General features: G+C 37.3%; 1 protein-coding gene across 17 annotated transcripts in view; it reads left to right on the top strand.

Annotated features, from left to right (window-relative positions):
• The window catches only part of IFT88 (intraflagellar transport 88), a 121663-nt gene that overhangs the window by 34577 nt on the left and 66425 nt on the right, over positions 1 to 20661 (top strand). For 12 of the 17 annotated variants that reach the window (XM_077973718.1, XM_077973716.1, XM_077973717.1 and 9 more), the window contains 6 exons: positions 1126 to 1228; positions 1946 to 2060; positions 4525 to 4753; positions 8134 to 8204; positions 12106 to 12192; positions 16362 to 16461. In XM_077973718.1, coding sequence (XP_077829844.1) covers positions 1126 to 1228; positions 1946 to 2060; positions 4525 to 4753; positions 8134 to 8204; positions 12106 to 12192; positions 16362 to 16461 — 705 coding nt within the window. The remainder of the gene's footprint in view (positions 1 to 1125; positions 1229 to 1945; positions 2061 to 4524; positions 4754 to 8133; positions 8205 to 12105; positions 12193 to 16361; positions 16462 to 20661) is intronic. The other 5 variants (XM_077973719.1, XM_077973725.1, XM_015120702.3 and 2 more) reach the window with 1 other exon arrangement.

Genomic DNA, 20661 nt, shown 5'->3' with positions numbered 1-20661 from the left:
GTGCTCAGAATTAGATTAATAATAATCTTTGCTTCATGAAACACTCTTTGTTGTGTGCAAAGAGCTCTTTTATTTATTTAACTAGTTATTTTGGGCTGGGTGCAGTGGCTCATGCCTGTAATCCTAACACTTTGGGAGGTGAAGGTGGGAGAATTACTTGAGCTCAGAAGTTTGCGACCAGCTTGGGCAACAGAGTGAGACCTTGTCTCTGCTTATTAAAAAATATGTATATATTTTGATAACTTAGTAAGTACCTGTAAACCTACCATCCAGTGGCTCTGTTTGAAGAGCACTAATTTTTATGCTCTATCAAGGTGGTTATTTTGATGAGATTGTAATGTAGACTTTTCGGTCAGTGATTTTCAAGAACTTCAAACTAGGCATATAAGATAATGTTCTATGAGGGTAGTGGGGAAAAAAAATCTAATGCCTCTAATTTCTATCAACATTTATTTAATTCTGAAAAGACACCTCCTTAATGTTTGCACTTCTGTTTGAAAGGGCGTATTTTCAGTGGGTAAAGTTTTCATATACTAAACACAGAAAAAAAGGGCGTTTGAAATTTTGAAATGTTAGATGCTTATTGTTTATAGCTGATATTCTAAGATTCCAGGAAATCTTTCAGAGATAATTGATGATGATCATTTTTTACCTTTAGGAACATAATTTACTGTAAGTTAATTACTTAAATTATAACTTAGTATATAGAGCTTACTATACAAATTCTTCTGATAGACTTTAAGGTTTAAGATATTTCCACATGTTTAATTTATATTTACAAAGAGAATTTAATTTAGTTCACGATCTTGCTTATTTCTTTGATCACCAGCAGCATTAATGATACATATTTATTTTTTATAGGTCTTCCAGAGATTAATAGATGGCAAATACTACTAAATTAAATAGAATACATAGAAAATTAAGGTGAAATTTAGAGGACAGCTCTTCCTTAGTGTTCATTTGTAATGCAAGATAATTCTTTTGTTTACTAAATTTCATAATTGGCTGAGTATCTTGATATAAGTAGCTAACTTTGTTGTACAATTTTAATCTCTAGAAAGATTACAGGTGAAAGGGGCCTAAAGTGGTCCTTATGTGTCTTTTCTATAACATTTTCTTCCTTAGGTTCTTTTCAATTTGGCCAGTCAGTATTCAGTTAATGAAATGTATGCCGAAGCACTTAACACATATCAAGTTATAGTGAAAAATAAGATGTTTAGCAATGCAGGTAGGTGTACATAATCAGTTTTTCCAGTAGATGTAATTATTTCATAGCATTAATTTATGTCTCCTCATTATATGCTTCCTTAAAATGAAATGATCTATGCTCTCAGCAAATCAGTATTTATGATAGGGGTATCCTGCTTAAACACGCTATTTGTATAAAAATCCTTACAGATGAAGAAATATAGTTAGCATGAGGTATACTGCCTAATATTAAACAAACAAATGTATCCTGTTATCACAAGTAGAATGAGCCATGGCATCCTCATAGAATGTGCTTTTCCTTATATAAATTTATCCCCAAGAGATTATAGTTTATATTTAGCATTTATATTGTGTAATTTTTTGGTACCAGTATTAATGTTTATCAGAATGTCATTTCCTTTAATATTATTAAAATGTATGTGGCATTCTTGAGTCTAACTTTTAAATGTCTTTAAGTTCCATATTTTCTTAGAAGAGTACACAATAATGTAAAGCACAATAATGTAAATCAGTTGTTTTCTAGCCATAGTTTCAGGAATCTATCTGTCTTAAGTTTCATTTCTTCACAGGATATAAGTTTGAAAGGTATAACTGTTTTAAAGTTAGAATTTTAGATAATGTCTAAGACTTCATAACTGAGAAATGCTTCAGAGAATATGAATTAAAAGTCATCTAAAATATCAGAAAGAGTGGAAAAATGAGAATATTATACATTCATTAAATTTTTTTAAATTAGGAATATTGAAAATGAATATGGGAAATATCTATTTAAAGCAAAGAAATTATTCCAAAGCCATTAAATTCTACCGAATGGCATTAGACCAAGTTCCAAGTGTCAATAAGCAAATGAGGTAAGTTTATAACAATAGATAATAATTGTAAAATGTAAGTGTTTTTCTAAAACAAGATAACTCTTCTGACCTGTTTTCAGTGGGTTGAACATTTTGAAGTGTTTGTACGTGAGGTTTATATGTGTAGTATTTTGATCTATTCCCTTCTTACTACTTGTACACATTTTTATAATGGCAAGTTAAAGGTTAAAGCATTGCATGTGATCATATGAAATAAAACTAAGCTAAGTGACCAATAAAGGGGTTAACCCTGAAGGCCGTTACTACCCTGATATAACTTAATACGGACACAAAATCATAATAGCAGTCCTCCAGAACGTATCAAACATATCAATACAAGGCTAGAAATTAAGCCCCCCTTACGTTCTTGCTGTAGCTTGAGAATGAAATAGTGAGAGAAAAGGAGTACTTCTCAGTCTTAGAAGAGGGGGAAGCTGGGATATTTTCTATTCTTACAATATTCAGGAGGAGAAACAGCAAGTTCTCTTATGGTCTAGAGATAACTGTGGGGACATAGGAAGTTTCCAGGATATTTACTGATCATAATTTCCCCTAGGCACGGTACAGTTTCTCTGTGAAGGTTAATTTATTTGCAATACCACATTTTACGATCATTTGTTTTTGAATTTTACATAATATCTCATTATCATTAGCAAATATTATCTAACTTACAGAACACCATGCCCTTTCAGTACTTTTAAGCCAGGTGAGACCAGGAATTCGAGCGTTTTAGAAAAAAAAATAGTATCGAGTAACATATATTAAGTGCTTCATAATCAATAATCAAGACAATGGGTGCTATAATAATTCGGTGGAAGAAATCATTATTGAGAACAAGAATGGTCAAGAAAGGCTTTATGAAGGAGGCATACTTGATATTGACTATTTAGGAGGAGAGAAGGGATGACATCTGAAAAAAAGGCCAGGAAGTAATAGTCTTTATGATCTGATCAGAGAATTATGAATAAACTAATTGAGTTGAAATAGAGGGATTATATTGAAGAGTGTTTAGAAATAAGGTGGGATCACATCCGTTAGAATGGCTCCAATCAAAGAAACAATAACAAGTTTTGGTGAATATTTAGAGAAATTAGAAACCTAATTCATTGGAGATGTCAAATGGTACAGCTACTTCGGAAAATAGGCAGTTAGCTAAAAAAGTTGAAAACAGATTTACCATGTGACCCACAATTCTGCTTTTAGGTATATACCCAAGAGAAATGAAAATATAGATTGTCACAAAGGCTTTTACACAAACATTCATAACAAAATTATTCATAATAGCCAAAAAGTAGAAACAAGACAAATGTCTACCGAGTAGGTAATGTATAAATAAAATACGGTATGTATTCATACGATGAAATGCTGTTTGACAAAAAAGGGAATCAAGTATTGATACATGCTACAAAATGGAAGAATCTCAAAAAATTATGCCAAGTAAAAGAAGCAAGACAAAATATCACAAATTGTATGACTCCATTTATATACAATGTCTAGAAGAGACAGAGAGACAGAAAATAGACTAATAGGCCGGGCACGGTGCCTCATGCCTATAATCCCAGCACTTTGGGAAGCCGAGTTGGGCGAATCACCTGAGGTAGGGAGTTCCAGACCAGCCTGACCAATATGATGAAACCCTGTCTCTACTAAAAATACAAAAATTAGCAGAATGTGGTGGCGGGTGCCTGTAATCCCAGCTACTCAGGAGGCTGAGGCGGGAGAATTGCTTGAACCCAGGATTCGGAGGTTTCAGTGAGCAGAGATCATGCCACTGCATTCCAGCCTGAGTGACACAGGGAGACCCTGTCTTAAAAAAAAAAAAAAGACTAATGGTTACCTAGGGCTGGGGATGAGAATGGGGAATGACTGTTAATGAGCACAGGTTTTATTTTTAGGGTAATGGAAACAAATTAAAATAGGGATGTGGTTGTAGTTCCACAACTATATAAATACAGCAATAATTATTGAATCATATACTTAAAATGAGTGAATTTTATGGTATGTTTATAAAGCTTTTATCAGTAACGCTTTAACAAAACAAAAAAGAAGTAAAGTGGGAGAGGAAAAAAGAAAACTCTTTGTGGAACGGCTTGAGCGTCACACTAAAGAGTTAACTCTGTGGAACGGCCTGAATGCCACACTAAAGAGTTAAGAATTGTAAAGCGAATCCATGTATTTTTCTTCTGTGGAACGGCTTGAATGCCACACTAAAGAGTTAAGAATTGTAAAGCGAATCCATGTATTTTTCTTCTGTGGAACGGCTTGAGCGTCACACTAAAGAGTTAACTCTGTGGAACGGCTTGAATGCCACACTAAAGAGTTAAGAATTGTAAAGTGAATCCATGTATTTTTCTTCTGTGGAACGGCTTGAATGCCACACTAAAGAGTTAACTCTGTGGAATGGCTTGAACGCCACACTAAAGAGTTAAGAATTTTAAAGCAAATCCATGTATTTTTCTTTTAGGATTAAAATAATGCAGAACATCGGAGTTACATTTATTCAGGCTGGTCAGTATTCGGATGCTATTAATTCATATGAGCACATAATGAGCATGGCACCAAATCTGAAGGCAGGCTACAACCTCACTATCTGTTATTTTGCGGTTGGAGACCGAGAAAAAATGAAGAAAGCATTCCAAAAGTTGATTGCTGTTCCATTAGAAATTGATGAAGATAAATATATTTCACCAAGTGTGAGTAGGAAAAAGACATTTCTGTAGCCACTTTCCAGTTATCTGTGCTTTTCTGTTTTCAGAATGAGAAAGCCAGAATAGATGACTTCTTGGGTTTCTCCCAGGCCTGTACCATTGTGTTTTATTATTGATGTATTTCATTTGTTATTTAAATTGGGTTGAGAATGAGACTCTATTGAAATGGGGTAGAGATTATGGTTAAAACAGACTGCACAATTTTAGTTAAAAAAATCATTAAAAAAGAAGATTCCATGTCATTCATTAAGCTGGAGTGCAGTGGTGTCATCTCAGTTCACTGCAATCTCTGCCTCCCAGGCTCCGGCAATTCTCATGCCTCGGCCTCCTGAGTAGCTGGGATTATAGGCATGTGCCACCATGCCTGGCTAAGTTTTTTATTTTTAGTAGAGAAGGGGTTTTGCCATGTTGTCCAGGCTGGTCTCGAACTCCTGGCTTCATGTGATCCACCTGCCTTCACTTCCCAAAGTGCTGGGATTACAGGTGTGAGCCCGGCCAAGAGTAGTATCTTGACCAAGAAACCTCCAAATCCTTATTTCATCTATTAAGAGCCATTGTGGAGCAGAGGGAACCTCAACCGTGTACTAAATATATCAAGAGTGAAGGCCGGGCGTGGTGGTTCATGCCTGTAATCCCAGCACTTTGGGAGGCTGTGGCGGACAGATTGTGAGGTCAGTAGTTCGAGACCAGCCTGACCAACATGGCGAAACCCTGTCTCTACTGAAAATATAAAAATTAGCTGGATGTGGTGGCGGGAGTCTGTAATCTCAGCTACTTGGGAGGCTGAGGCAGGAGAATTGCTTGAACTTGGGAGGTGGAGGTTGCAGTGAGCCGAGATTGTGCCACTGCACTCCAGCCTGGGTGACAAAGCAAGACTCTGTCTTGAAAAAAAAAAAAGTGAAATAAATTCCTTATCCTTAGTCATAGAGTGGAACATAATGCAACTACCAAAAGTCGTATTTTCAAACACCTAGGGAAATATTGTATAGTGTTAAGTGGGAACATACAGACATGCACACCTATTTTCAAACACCTAGGGAAATATTGTATAGTGTTAAGTGGGAACATATAGACACGCACACCTATTTTCAAACACCTAGGGAAATATTGTATAGTGTTAAGTGGGAACATACAGACACGCACACCTATTTTCAAACACCTAGGGGAATACTGTATAGTGTTAAGTGGGAACATACAGACATGCACAACTATTTTCAAACACCTAGGGGAATACCGTATAGTGTTAAGTAGGAACATACAGACATGCACAACTATTTTCAAACACCTAGGGAAAATACTGTATAGTGTTAAGTGGGAACATACAGACATGCACACCTATACATGACCATCAACTAGAAGCATCCAGACCAGTATAGAAACAGTAGCTTCTGAGCTATAAGATTGTAAAAGGTTTTAAAATGTTTTCCAGATTTTTACAAATAAAATATTGGCATACTATATATTAGTTTATATTAAGTAAAACCACATGAAATTGCCTCTAGTTTTAGATAAAAATGATATATTTTCAATTTCACAGAGTTGAACTTTTAATAGATTTTCTTAATAGATTATATTAGCTGGTGGGCATGGTAGCGGGTGCCTGTAATCCCAGTTACTTGGGAGGCTGAGGCAGGAGAATCACTTGAGCCTGGGAGGTGGAGGTTGCAGGAGCCAAGATTGCACCATTCACTCCAGCCTGGGTGACAAGAGCAAAACTCCATCTCAAAAAAAAAAAAAAAAAGATTATAAGGGTAGTGTAGCAAGTGGCTAAAGAGTATAGGCTCTGAAGCCAGATGCCTTGGCTCTACTACTCAGCTCTTACTCTTCCTGTGCCTCAGTTCTTTTATATATGTAATGGGACTAACTATTATAACCTATCTTATAGGGTTAGGGTGAGGATTATAGGTGAGGATTAAATGAGTAATGCATGTGAAATGCTTAAAATAGTAGCTGGCGGCTGGGCACAGTGGCGCATACCTGTAATCCCAGCACTTTAGGAAGCCGAGGTGGGAGGATTGCTTGGGCCTGGGAGTTCAAGACCAGCCTGTGCAACATGTCGAAACTCTACAAAAAAATATGAAAATTAGCCGAGCTTGATGTTGCACTCCTGTAGTCCCAGCTACTTGGGAGGCTGAGGTGGGAGGATCACCTGAGCCTGAGGAGGTCAAGGCTGCAGTGAGCCGTGATCACACCCCTGCACACTAGCTTGGGTGACAGAGTAAGACCTTGTCTCAAAAAAATAAAAAATTAGCCAGCCATGGTGGTGTGCACCTGTAGTCCCAGCTACTCTGGAGGCTGAGGTGGGAGGATCATCTAAGCCCAGGGAGGTCAAGGGTTGTGATCACAACACTGTCCTCCAGCCTGGATGACAGAATGAGACCTTGTCTCAAAAGTAAAATAACAAATAAAAAAATAAAAAACTAGCCAGGCATGGTGGCGCATGTCTATAGTCCCACCTACTCGAGAAGCTGAGTGGGAAGATGGCTTGAGCTAGGCTCAAGTTGAGGCTGCAGTGACCCATGATTGTGCCACAGTGTTCCAGTCTGGGCAACAGAGCAAGACTGTCTCAAAACAAAACTAACCAAACAAACCATGGAGCACGTGGAAGACAGTTAGGTGCTGGGCAAATGTTAATTGTTATATATTGTTTTCATATTGAGAAAAAATGTATGTTGTAGAAATCATCTGTGTTTTTAATGGGGAGTAGAGATATGGATCATACTAAGCAATTGATGATTGAAGCATTTATATTTGGGTTTAGAATTAAAGTATTACATATTTGTACTAACAACCACAGCTTCTGTGTACTTGGTCCTAATCTTTCCATCCTGATCCTTTTATCAGCTTCTTAGACTCTAGATGAGTTCAATGGGGAATGTGATTGGTAATCAGAAATATGAATAAAGAAAGTTCTAATTTACATAAGGGAAAATAGAAGGATTAATTTACTCTCTATTTTTTAAAACTAATTAGTGGGGAGGCTTATTGGAAATTCAAGTTCTTGGCTGGACATGGTGGCTTATGCCTGTAATCCCAATCCTTTGAAAGGCTGAGGTGAGCAGATCGCTTGAGCCCAGGAATTGAAGACCAGCCTGGGCAAAATGGTGAAACCCCATCTCTACAAAAAATGCAAAAGTTAGCCAGGCATCATGGCATGCCCCTGTAGTCCCAGCTACTTGGGAGGCTGAGGTGGGAGGATCACCTGAGCCCAGGGAGGTGAAGACTGCATTGAGCCATGATCATGCCACTGCACTCCAGCCTGGGCAATAGAGTGAGGCTGTATCTCAAAACAAAACAAAACAAAAATTAAGTTCTTGCTGTTTACTTCTGAATTACTCTTTTTTTCTTTCATTTTATTTTATCAGGATGATCCTCATACTAACTTAGTAACTGAAGCTATAAAAAATGATCACCTCAGGCAAATGGAACGTGAAAGGTAGTATTTTAAACTTAATAATGTAGTTATTAGTTACATTATTTAATTAATGTTTAGTATTAAGATACTTAATATTTGAAACTTAAAATAATTTAGTTTTAATTTTTATAAAAGGGTTGAATGTGCATACTATTTCTTACAGAACTTGTTATATTCAATATATTTCTTGAATAGTGCTATTATTTCATTTTTGTACTTACTGGTTCTCTTTTCTCATTCAGAATAATCAGTGCTCGTGCTAATCTCAATTACTAAATCTCAGTTATTCTGTCAGTTGTTTCCCTCTGCATTTGGTACATTATTGGAGATTTGTTTATCTTACCTTTATTTCAAAAATGAAATGACGTCTTTATTTTTTTTATCCTGCCACACAATTAAGTATTAGCTCTCACAGACAAAATTCTATTTATTTTGTTTCTTCCTTCCTCTAATATGGTACTACAACCTGTTTCTACTTATAACACTTCTGACACCAAATGTGTGGTTTTTCTCACACCAACAACCAATTATCCAATTCCTTGGACACCAAGGGCTTAGTCCCACAATACTGCTCCCTGTTCCTAACTATAGATGCCAGTTGTAAGCCTGGGCCTCCTGAACTCCTGACTGACCTGCTATGAATGGAGGGCTCCCACTACCCGCTCCTCAGGGTCAGTAGTTTTCTAGAAGAGCTCATGAAACTCAGGAAAATACTTTATTTATACTTACCACTTTATTACAAAGGATACAACTCAGAGACAATCAAATGGAAGAGGTGTATAGGGCAGAATGTGGGGGAAGTAGTGCAGAGCTTCTATGCACTCTCTGGGTGCACCAGCCTTCCAGCACCTCCATGTGTTCATCAACCTGGAAACTCTGAACTGTGTCATTTAGGGTGTTTATGGAGGTTTCATGATGTAGGTAGGCATGACTGGTTTTCATCATTGGCCATTGGTGATTGAACTCAGTCTGCAGCCTTTCTCCCTTCCCTGGAGATTGGGGGGTGGAATTAAAAGTACAACTGGGGTGGTGTTAGAAAAGGCGAAGTGGGGAGCTAAGACTTTAACCCCTAAAGGCTGTTCCATTCCTCTGATGTCAGTGGATGACATATGGGGAGCCTGGAATTCCATCCCTACCCAGCAGTACTGACGCACCCCCGAATCCTTTCTCCTTGGGTTGTGTCAGAGGAGGCTTAGTGGAGCGTCAGGGCTTTAACTGTCACCCAGTTGTAGCAAAGCCCTCCCATCATGATATTAGTAGGATGGACTATTTGGGAAGCAAGAACTCCCACCCTGCCCAACAGATACAAGGACCCCTTGCCTATTCTGGGTGTCAATGGAGGCCATGTGTCAGGGGCTGGATTTCCACCTTCACCTGGCAGTGGCAAGGTGGAGTGTCTCCTTCCTCTGCTGGAGATACACAGATGTCCAATACACACGTGAAAAGATGCTGAACTTCAGTAATTGGTAGGGAAATGCAGCTGAAAACGCAGTGAGATACTACTTCACACCTACTAGTATGCTGTAATAAAAAAGAAAGTAACAAGTATTGGCAAGAGTGTGGAGAAATTGGAACTCTTAAATGCTGATGGTGGGAGTATAAAATGGTGCTTTGTAAAACAGCCTAGAAGTGCCCCAAAAGGTTAAGCATAGACTTACCATGTAACCCAGCAATTTTACTTCTAGATATTTACCCGAAAGTAATTAGAGTATATGTCCACATGACAACTTGTATACAGATTTTCATAGTGATATTATTCATAATATCAAAGATTAGAAATAATCCAAATGTGCAACAATTAATGAATGTGTAAATAATACATGATCTGTCCATAATATGGAATGTTATTCAGCCGTAGAAAGGAATGAAGTACTGATACATGCTATTAGGTGGGTGCAAAAGTAATTGCGTTTTTTCCCATTGAATGCAATTACTTTGCACCAACCGATACAGTACAGATGAACCTTGAAAACATGATACATGAAAGAAGCCAGTCACAAAAAGACCACATGTTTTGTGATTCTGTTTATATGAAAGGTACAAATTAGGCAAATCTATAAAGACAGAAAGTAGATTAGTGGTTGCCAGGGGCTGGATAGGCACAGGGAAGTCTCTGCTAATGGACACTGTGTTTCTTTTTGGGATGATGAAAATGTTTCAAAAGCGATTGTGGTGCTTGTTGCACAAATCTGTGACTATACCTAAACCATTGCATTGTAGACTTTATATTGGGTGAGCTGTATGGTATATGAGTTATATCCCTATAAAGCTGTTTTTTAAAAATTCAGAAATATGTTTTTAAAATTACACGCCATGACCAAGTAGGATTAATTCCAAGGCTGCAAGTTTGCTTCATTATTTTTAAATCAACGTAATTCACCAACGTAATTCCTAACAAACTAAGGAAAAATCACGATTCAGTAATATTGAGAAAGCTCTCTCTTATTTCTTATGTTTTTATGATGAGTGAGTGTTGAATTTTGTCAAATGCTTTTTCTGTAACAGTTGACATTTAACATGGATATTACTCAGCAACAAAAAGGAATGAACTATTGATACATGCAACAATTTGGATAGATTTGAAGGGAAGTATACTGTGCGAAAATAGCCAATTCCAGAAGATTATATATAATCTTATTCTTTATATATAACACTCAAAATCATAAAATTGTAGAACTGGAGATCAGATTAGTGGTTGTTAGGAGATGAAGAAGGGGTGGGAGTTGGAGGGAAACAAGGAATGGAAATATAGTGGAAATATTCTGTGTCTTGACTGTATCAACAGTAATCTTGTTGTGATATTTGAAAGATGTTACTGTTGGAGGAAACTGGGTAAAGGGTACATGGAATCTCCATTATTTTTTACAAATGCATGTGAATCTACAGTTGTCTCAAAGTTCAAAAGAAAGAATAACAAGATGAATGTTTAATGACTTGGAAAGATTATTTTGTTTGTTTGTTTGTTTGTTTTGAGATAGAGTCTCGCTCTGTCACCCAGGCTGGCGTGCAGTGGCCCAATCTTGGCTCACTGCAAGCTCCGCATCCCGGGTTCACGCCATTCTCCTGCCTCAGCCTCCGGAGTAGCTGGGACTACAGGCGCCTGCCAACACGCCTGGCTAATTTTTTGTATTGTTGGTAGAGATGGGATTTCACCATGCTAGCCAGGATGGTCTCGATATCATGACCTTGTGATCCACCTGCCTTGGCATCCCAAAGTGCTGGGATTACAAGCATGAGCCACTGTGCCACGCCTGGAAAGATTATTTCTGTATTAATACAGCATTGTATAAGGAACAAGTTACAAAATAGTATATTACATTTTGAGTCCATTTTAAAAACCACTACTTATATATAAATTCGAGAAGAAATGACTAAGAGAACTTTTACCCACCACTATAAATTGTTACATCCACTTTGAAAAGCACTTGGGGATTTTCCAGTAACCTTGACGATACACATTTTATATATGTACATGTACATATACATATACACACATAGATACAGATACACATATATACATACAAAAGCAACAAGTAGTAATTCAGTTTTACTCTTTACCACACACAATTTCTTCAGTGGTAATTTCACTCTTTACTTTCCTGTCTGCAGTGTAGGCTATGTAAGTTCCATTGCAAGGCCTTGTGTTTCTCCAGTATCTTTTCAGTTTGTCAGATGACATCATAAAGTAGAAAAAGAAAAGAAATGAACACCGTTGACCCAGCAGGCAATCATGGCTTGCTAATCACGTTTCCTAGTCATGGTTTTAAACCTGAGTCATAAATAGATTTCTATGGTAGCTGTCCATTGTTTAGTAGGCTTTTGTGGTATGTTAGTTTTGATAATGTTTACACTTAAATTTTAGGAAATCTAAACTATTTTATACTGTATCTCTAAATACAACTTTTTGGTTTATTTGATATAGGAAAGCCATGGCAGAAAAATACATTATGACATCTGCAAAACTCATTGCTCCTGTAATTGAAACATCTTTTGCTGCAGGTTATGATTGGTAAGAGAGAAAGTCTATAATACTGCATGGATATGGTTGTTTTCATAATTTATACTTTTAAATTTAAATTGTCATTAGAAAAATGAATATAAATGTTGATTCATATTTATCAAGCAGATAATATATGTTAAGATTAATATAAGCTATTTTAAAGTTCCTAATAAGATATTTTTCTTATTACTCATGTTATTTTGTAAATAAAGTAGTTATATACCACATTTCAGTCAATAATGGACCACACATATAACAGTGGTCTGGTAACATAGGAAGGTGAAAAATTCCTATCACCTAGTGACATCGTAGCTGCCTCGAAGTTGTAGCACAATGCATTATTCACTTGTTTGTGGTGATGCTGATCTAAACAAACCTGTGCTGCCAGTTGTAGAAAAGTGTGCAGTAATAGCCTAGGCCTTCACATTCACTCAGAGTTTATTTTGTGACTCATCCAAAGCAACTTCCATTCCTGGAAGCTCCGTTCATGGTAAGTACCCTATACAAGCATGACATTTTAAAAATCTTTTATACCATATTTTAATTGTACCTTTTCTATGTTCAGATAGATTTAGATATACAAATACTTACCATTGTGTTATATTTGCTTATAGTATTCAATATGGTAACATGCTGTGGAGGGTTGTAGCCTAGGAGCAGTAGGCTATACTGTATAGCCTCAGTGTGTTGTAGGCCATGCCATATAGGTTTGTGTAAGTACACCCTATGATATTTCCACAATGACGAAATTGCCTGATGACACAGTTCTCAGAACATATCCCCATCATCAAGCGATGCCTTACTGTACAGTAAATACATAAACCAGTAACATAATCGTTTATTATCAAGTATTATGTACTGTACATAGTTGTATGTGCTGTGCTTTCATAAGACTGACACAGTGCGGTAGGTTTGTTTACACCAACATCACCACAAATGTTGTGATGCTGTGTTACAGCACCTAGGATGTCATTTGGCAATAGGAATTTTTCAGCACCATTATCTTATGGGACCACTGTTGTCTATGTGGTTGGTCCTGGACCAAAGCATTTTTTTTTTTTTAGAGATGGAGTCTTGTTCTGTCGCCCAGGCTGGAGTGCAGTGGCACAATCTCCACTCACTGCAACCTCTGCCTCTTGGGTTCACGCCATTCTCCCGGCTCAGCCTCCCGAGTAGCTGGGACTACAGGCGCCCGCCACCACGCCCAGCTAATTTTTTGTATTTTTAGTAGAGACGAGGTTTCACCATGTTAGCCAGGATGGTCTCGATCTCCTGACCTCATGATCCGCCCGCCTCAGCCTCCCAAAGTGCTGGGATTCCAGGCATGAGCCACTGCCCCCGGCTGGATCAAAACTTTCTTACGTAGCATATGATTGTTGTTCATTGGAATTGCCCTGGTTACTTGTTAAAAGTGCAGATAATCTGGCTCCCTACATGTTTCTCTGTAGATCTGAGTCAGGGTTCTGAGGTCTGGAGTGAGTATCTGCATTTGTGTCAAGCCTCCCCAAGTGATTCTGATACCTACTATACTGTAACTCTTTACCGGTGTTATGACTGCATATTAAAATCAGGGAATTTTAAATAGTCCTAACACACAGGCTGCACCGTAGACTAGTTGAATCAGAATTTCTGGGTGTTGGGACAGAGGGATCAGTATTTATAAAGCCTCCTAGGGGGTTCTGTGATATAAATCCCACATACAGAACCATTGCTCTGTACTATGCAAATAGTTCTTGAATGCCACTGACTGAAGAACTCACTAAAAACAGATATTCGGTTGGTCTTAAATGGGATAGAGCATCTACATTTTTTTAATGCTGTCCAGGTAACTGTCATGTGTAATGGAAATTACACATAATCCCACAGTTTTACTGAAAAAACAGAAGAGAAAACTTAGTTCTGCAATTACTTGCGATTTTTACTATGAATTCTTCTGGCATTCTTACTATGTTTCTGTTAACTTATTTGTATACGATTAAATTATTTTTAACCTTTTTTCTGGATTGTTTATGTTTGTTAAATATAAACATACAAAAAATTATCCAAAATGGTAACTCAGCTCAGTGATACATCACAAAACAAACAAACGTTTAACCATTACATACCCTGATAAGTACAATTTAAAGAATAGAACATTGTTAGCAACTTGCAAAATGCCAATCCTAATCACTGGCTATCCAACTCGGAAGAGTGACTGATGTCCCTGAAGAGTGACTTTGATGATAATCACTTCCTTGCTTTTCTTCATACTTTAACCACCTAAGCAGGCATCCATAATTTAGTTTTGCCAGGTTTTAAAAGCATTATATAAATGGATCATACTGTACATATTCTTCTGCATATGACTTCTTTTACTCTGTGTTTGTGTTGTCCATGTCCTCGCATGTAGCTGTGGTTTGTTCATTTTCATTGCTATCTAGTAGTTCATGGTATTAATATGTAAAAATGTATCCATTTCAATGTGACTGGGCATTGTGATTTGCAGTTTGTACCTGTTGTAAATGCTCCTATCAATATTATGGTACAATTGTGCATGTCTCTTGGTGGGTGGTGCCTACATTTCTGTTAGATATATACCTATGAGTGAAATGGCTTGGTCCTAGGGTGTGTGTATGTTCAGCTTTGATACTGCTAAACAGTTTTCCAAAGTTCCTATCCTTGTTTACACCCCCACCAAGAGTGCATCAAAATTCGAATAGTTTACAAATACTTGGTGTATTTTGTTTTTTTTCATTTTAGCCAGCCATACTGGTGGCATCTCATTGTAGTTTTAATTTGCCTTTCACTGACAGCTGATTTTATATGTTTATTTGCCATATGAATATTATTTTTTGAGAAGTGCCCATTCAAGACTTTTGCCCTTGTTTGTATTTCTTTGGTTAGTTCTTTTTGTGTTTTTTTAAGGCAATTTTTGCATACCCCAACTTCATGAAAATATTTTCCTATATGCTAGAGGTTTTACTTTTCACATTTAGATATAGGATCTATATGGAATTGATTTTTGTGTGTAGTATGAAGTAAGGTCAAGTTTTTTTTTCTTTTATCTCTCTTTTCTTTTTTGTAATAGGGCTATCCAGTTAACCCAGCATCATTTATGGAAAATAGTTTACTTTTTCCACTGCACTGTAATGTCACCTTTGACATATACCAAGTGACTATACATTAGTCTGTTTGTAGACTCTTTATTCAATCCCTTTGGTCCATTTCTCTACTCTTGCAGTCAAACCACATTGCTTACATTTCTATATATAGTAACACTTGATATCTGGAGTGCTATGATCTGAATATTTGTGTTCCCCCAACATTCATATGTTGAAATCCTAACCCCCAAGGTGATAGTATTAGGAGGTCGTCCCTTTCTAGGTGATTAGGACATGAAGGTAGGACGCTTTATTTTTATTTTTATTTTTTGAGACGGAGTCTTACTCTGTTGCCAGGCTGCAGTGCAGTGGCGCGATCTCGGCTCACTGCAACCTCCACCTCCCGGATTCAAGCAATTCCCCTGCCTCAGCCTCCTGAGTAGCTGGGACTACAGGTGCACGCGACCATTCCTGGCTAGTTTTTTGTATTTTAATAGAGATGGGGTTTCACCATGTTAGCCAGGATGGTCTCAATCTCCTGACCTCGTGATCCGCCTGCCTCAGCCTCCCAAAGTGCTGGGATTACAGGCATGAGCCACCGCACCCAGCTGGTAGGATACTTTTTGAATGGGATTAGTGCCCTTATGAAAGGAGACTCTGGAGAGCTAGCTAGCCCCTACTATTATGTGAGGACACAGCAAAAAGACAGCATTCTGTCAAATTAAATATATTCTATAAGTTCTGTAGAATTTTTCTCACCATGAGAGCATTTAAGATGGAAAAATATATGGAAACTCATCTGTTACAAATTGAAATTGTTACAATAGTTAATTCAAAAATGAGAATGTAGATATCAATCCAATTTTTACTTAAATTGATTAGAAATTAAAATAGACTAATGATAAATTGGATAAGAAAAGTAATTTAGAACTGAAGACTTCAGTAACTTAAAACCTGTGTTGGAGCAAATCAAGTGCTTACCTTTACAGAGTACTAGGGACCCTTTAAAAAATCTTTGAAAAGCCACATTTAAGAAAACCAACAGTATCAATATACTAAAACGAAATCAAGTAAACTTTTTTATGCTTTCCCTTATAGGTGCGTGGAAGTGGTGAAAGCTTCTCAATATGTAGAGCTAGCCAATGATCTGGAAATAAACAAAGCAGTCACATACTTGAGACAAAAGGACTATAACCAGGTAAGTTTTAAAAAACTTTTCAGATGGAATTCCATATCTTAATTGGTCAAGCAATAAAAACAGGGAAACTCCTTTCTGGAATAATGTTATCTGTGATTATTCTGAAGTTTAATATTTTTATTTCTATTTTATCGTAATTTTCATTAAAGTAGTTTTAAACTTTTATTAATTTTTGTCTGTTGTTTCTTTTTTTTTTTTTTTTAGACAGAGTCTCGCTCTGTTGCCCAGGCTGGAGTGCAGTGGTGCGATCTCGGCTCACTGCAAGCTCCGCCTCCCGGGTTCACACCATTCTCCTGCCTCAGCCTCCCGAGTAGCTGGGACTACAGGCACCAGCTACCATGCCTGGCTAATTTTTTGTATTTTTAGTAGAGACGGGGTTTCACCGTGTTAGCCAGGATGGTCTTGATCTCCTGACCTCGTGATCCGCCCACCTGGGCCTCCCAAAGTGCTGGGATTACAGGCGTGAGCCACCGTGCCTGGCCGTTGTTTCTTAAAATGTAAATACTTTCTTTGTATAGCATGGTTGCTAAATTATAAACCATATTCTATTCTGGAGATTAACTTTCCCCTAGAGGTTTTCAAAGTGTTCCCCAAAGCATAAAGTTGTTAGGAACACTGATTATGCTAGGGAGCATGGGAAGCTGGGAGCCTGCCATCCTCACCAGAGCAGCTTCCTTATAGTCTGTTTTTTGTGTTTGGTTTCCTCATTGACACTGCATTGGGAATGGAAGGGTCCATACATGGCTGTATGGGGTTTTAGAACTCTGCAGATCTCTCACTGGCACTGCTGCTCCCTTGCTACCTTGTGTGGGGGTAGAGTGGGTGCTCCCCCTTCAGCAGTCTCTCAGTTAGGACAGAGCTGACACACAATCAGGAGGCTTAGACAGCTGTAAGAAAGAGGGATAACCAAAGAGAGTGAACAGAATGACTTGATGTCCTAGTCTGTAACACCAGTGGTTAGTGTCATTATATGCCAGCACCTAGAACACTCAGCTCTTCCCAGTTAGATCCAGAGAGCAAGGACCAGAGAAAAGCTGCAGCGTCTTTCCCACATCCTCTCCCAAGCCTGTGCTTTCAGGTTGTCTTCCTATTTAGAGAACTTTTTGCTCTGGGAGACAACAGAAAGGACTAACAAAGGAAGTGGGGAGAATACTATCTACTCAAAGAATATGAGAGTAGAAAAAAGCAACCCTAGTGTTCATGAAATACATATATATAATTAATGTAGTACTATGGGGTGGTTCCATTGCATATGTTAATTTACTGAGCTTAATTTTTTGAGCATTTACAAAACATTTGAAAAAGACTTTTCAAAGTATCCTGTCATTTGATCATCACATCCTTGGTCATGAAAAATGCCTCCAGTGACTCTCTAATGTTGTAATGCTTTTTATATGGAAGTGATGTGAATCAAATTGGTCTTTATTATCTTGCTAAAGTGCTATATGGACAAAAAAATTTTGTGTGTGACATGTACTGTTATAGATGACAAAATGGAGAAAACCATGTTTGCACAGTTTTCCTTTGACATTTTATTTTTAAATGATCTTTTTAGAAAGGGTTAAGAGGCCGGGCGTGGTGGCTCACACCTGTAATCTCAGCACTTTGGGAGGCCGAGGCAGGTGGATCACCTGAGGTCAAGAGTTTTGAGACCAGCCTAACCATTATGGTGAAACCCCGTCTCTACTGAAAATACAAAAATTAGCCAGGCCTGGTGGTGTGTGCCTATAGTCCCAGCTACTTGGGAGGCTGAGACAGGAGAATTGCTTGAACCCAGGAGGTAGAAGTTGCAGTGAGCTGAGATCCCACCATTGCACAGAGCGAGACTTCATCTCAAAAAAAAAAAAAAGGTTAAGAATGCATTATCATAGCTCATGTTTTAAAACTATGTTTATTAAGCAATAAACACTAATTTTTAAATGTTAAAACCTATTGAACTCAGATCTTACTATCTGTGCTTTCCTAGCTACTCTCGTTCAAAGTATCTTATGTTCCATTTGCATTTTCAAGTTTTTAATATCAATTGGTTTACTGATTTTTTTAAAATGCCATTTCTGCTTTCTTTTCATCATTGCTGCTTTCACTCTTTCTTTTGTTTGTATATTGTAAGTATTATGAGGTGGGTATAATACAATCTTAGTTTGAAAGAAATGTTATTAAGTGAAAAAGGATTGGGTTGATGTATCTCATAATAATCATTTGATGGCAACTACTTTATTTACAATTCAAAGTGAAAAAGAAAAATTTATGTCTTCTGTGAGGATATAGTTCTGGAGTTAGCTCTAAATACTTTTTTTTTTTTTTTTTTCCTCAAGAAAAAGATGCTGAAATCACAGAGTATGGGTCTTTTTGATAATGATGGTGTTTGTAGCCACTTTTGTAATTGAAAAAATAGACTCTGCCAAAAAGCCCAAAGTGGATGAAATGAAGCCATTGGCCTGGAGGCCAGTTCTGGTGTAGGGGCGGGCTCAGTGGAATGCTGAAGCCGGGAGCTAGATGGCATCAGCTGGGAAAGGAGACCAGGACAGACATAGATCCCTTTTCCTCGCTGTTTTCAGGGAAACAGACAGACAAGCTAACATTGTTTATTTTTATTTTTTGTTTTGCCATTTTGACTGCACTTTATCAGTTCCGTTTATAAATAAACTTAGAATATTCTTTTAAAAACAAATATTTTATATAGATTTATGGACGTGTAGAGAACAGTTATGAAAACAGCCTATTTCAAAACAAAAACTTGAGCCAAAAAATACCCGAGTGTTCCTTTTATTAGAATAATTATGTAGCCTTTTTAGAATAGATCATAGTTTAGAAACGTATGATATGAAGTGTTTTTAGTTTGTCACGTGATAACCATTTAGGATGTTTTAAGTTGTAAATACCTTTGCCAAGTTTTTTAAGTAATAGTTTTGGATTGCACTGTTTTTTGGATTCATAATAACCATTTTGGGAGAAAATAGATTTGATGTTAAATATAGCCTTAAAGTATTGTTATTAATGAGTTACAAAGTAGTATATATCAAAATTTAAAAATTTAACACATGTCCTTGACTATAATGTAAATGGCTGCTTCTAAAAGGAATGATACAAAGGACTATAACACTCCTTTTTTTAAAAAAAATTGTTTTTATTGCTTGTTAGCATTCTTTTTGTTTTGTTTTGTGGATGTTGTAGAGAATAGCTTTCTTTTCCTGTACACTTTGGAGAGTTTAATGGGTATATGAGTTACACCTGTCCAAGTGCCTTATATTTTAAAGTAATATACCATTTATTGTGACACAGTCTAAAAGTGAAGATTAAACTATCTCAATTCTTATTTAAAGTGAAATGCAGCTTATAAAACTTAGAGATTCAAAATAGTGGTAGCTTTTATATTAATAGTTGTGGAGGTTGTATAAAGAATCAGTGAGGTAGTTTCTATAGGATAAGCAGTATTAGCAGCAATTATTTTTTAGATAAATTTAAGGAACTTGTGGCAGTGTTATAAAATCTTTAAGCAAATGATAGAATCTTTTTTTTTTTTTTTTTTTTTTTGAGACAAGTCTCGCTCTGTCACCCAGGCTGGAGTGCAGTGGCCGGATCTCTGCTCACTGCAAGCTCCGCCTCCCGGGTTTACGCCATTCTCCGGCCTCAGCCTCCCGAGTAGCTGGGACTACAGGTGCCCGCCACCTCGCCTGGCTAGTTTTTTGTATTTTTTTAGTAGAGACGGGGTTTCACCGTGTTAGCCAGGATGGTTTCGATCTCCTGACCTCATGATCCGCCCGTCTCGGCCTCCCAAAGTGCTGGGATTACAGGCTTGAGCCACCACCCCCCGGCCAGAATCTTGAAAGTGAGGATACAATGTTTGGGTTTTTCTTTTCCAGTGTTTACTTTGTAGAATTATACACTGCTGACCTAGAAACGTCCATCAGTTTTCTTTGAAGTCATCAAAAACCCTTTAAAAGAATAATTTGCTTGGCAACTTTGTTGTGCAAATAATACAAATAAAAGGATAACAATTTACTCATATTCTAACCAAAGTATCTGAAATTGAGTGTTTTAAAATCTTCTGTCCTTCAAAAAAATTGAGTCAGTTTGCCTACTGGTACTTCATTTGAGGTCAAACACTGAACAGCCCACATCTCAGAATCTGTCAGACATTTGCAACAGCTATAGTTGACAACCATTATAAACGCTAACACAGTTATTTTTGCTTGTACA

This window comes from Macaca mulatta, chromosome 17 (genome assembly GCF_049350105.2).
Source record: "Macaca mulatta isolate MMU2019108-1 chromosome 17, T2T-MMU8v2.0, whole genome shotgun sequence".
NCBI classification, from domain to species: Eukaryota; Metazoa; Chordata; class Mammalia; order Primates; family Cercopithecidae; genus Macaca; species Macaca mulatta.
The sequence above is the reverse complement of the archived record's forward strand: the minus strand, read 5'-3'. Positions and strand labels throughout refer to the sequence as shown.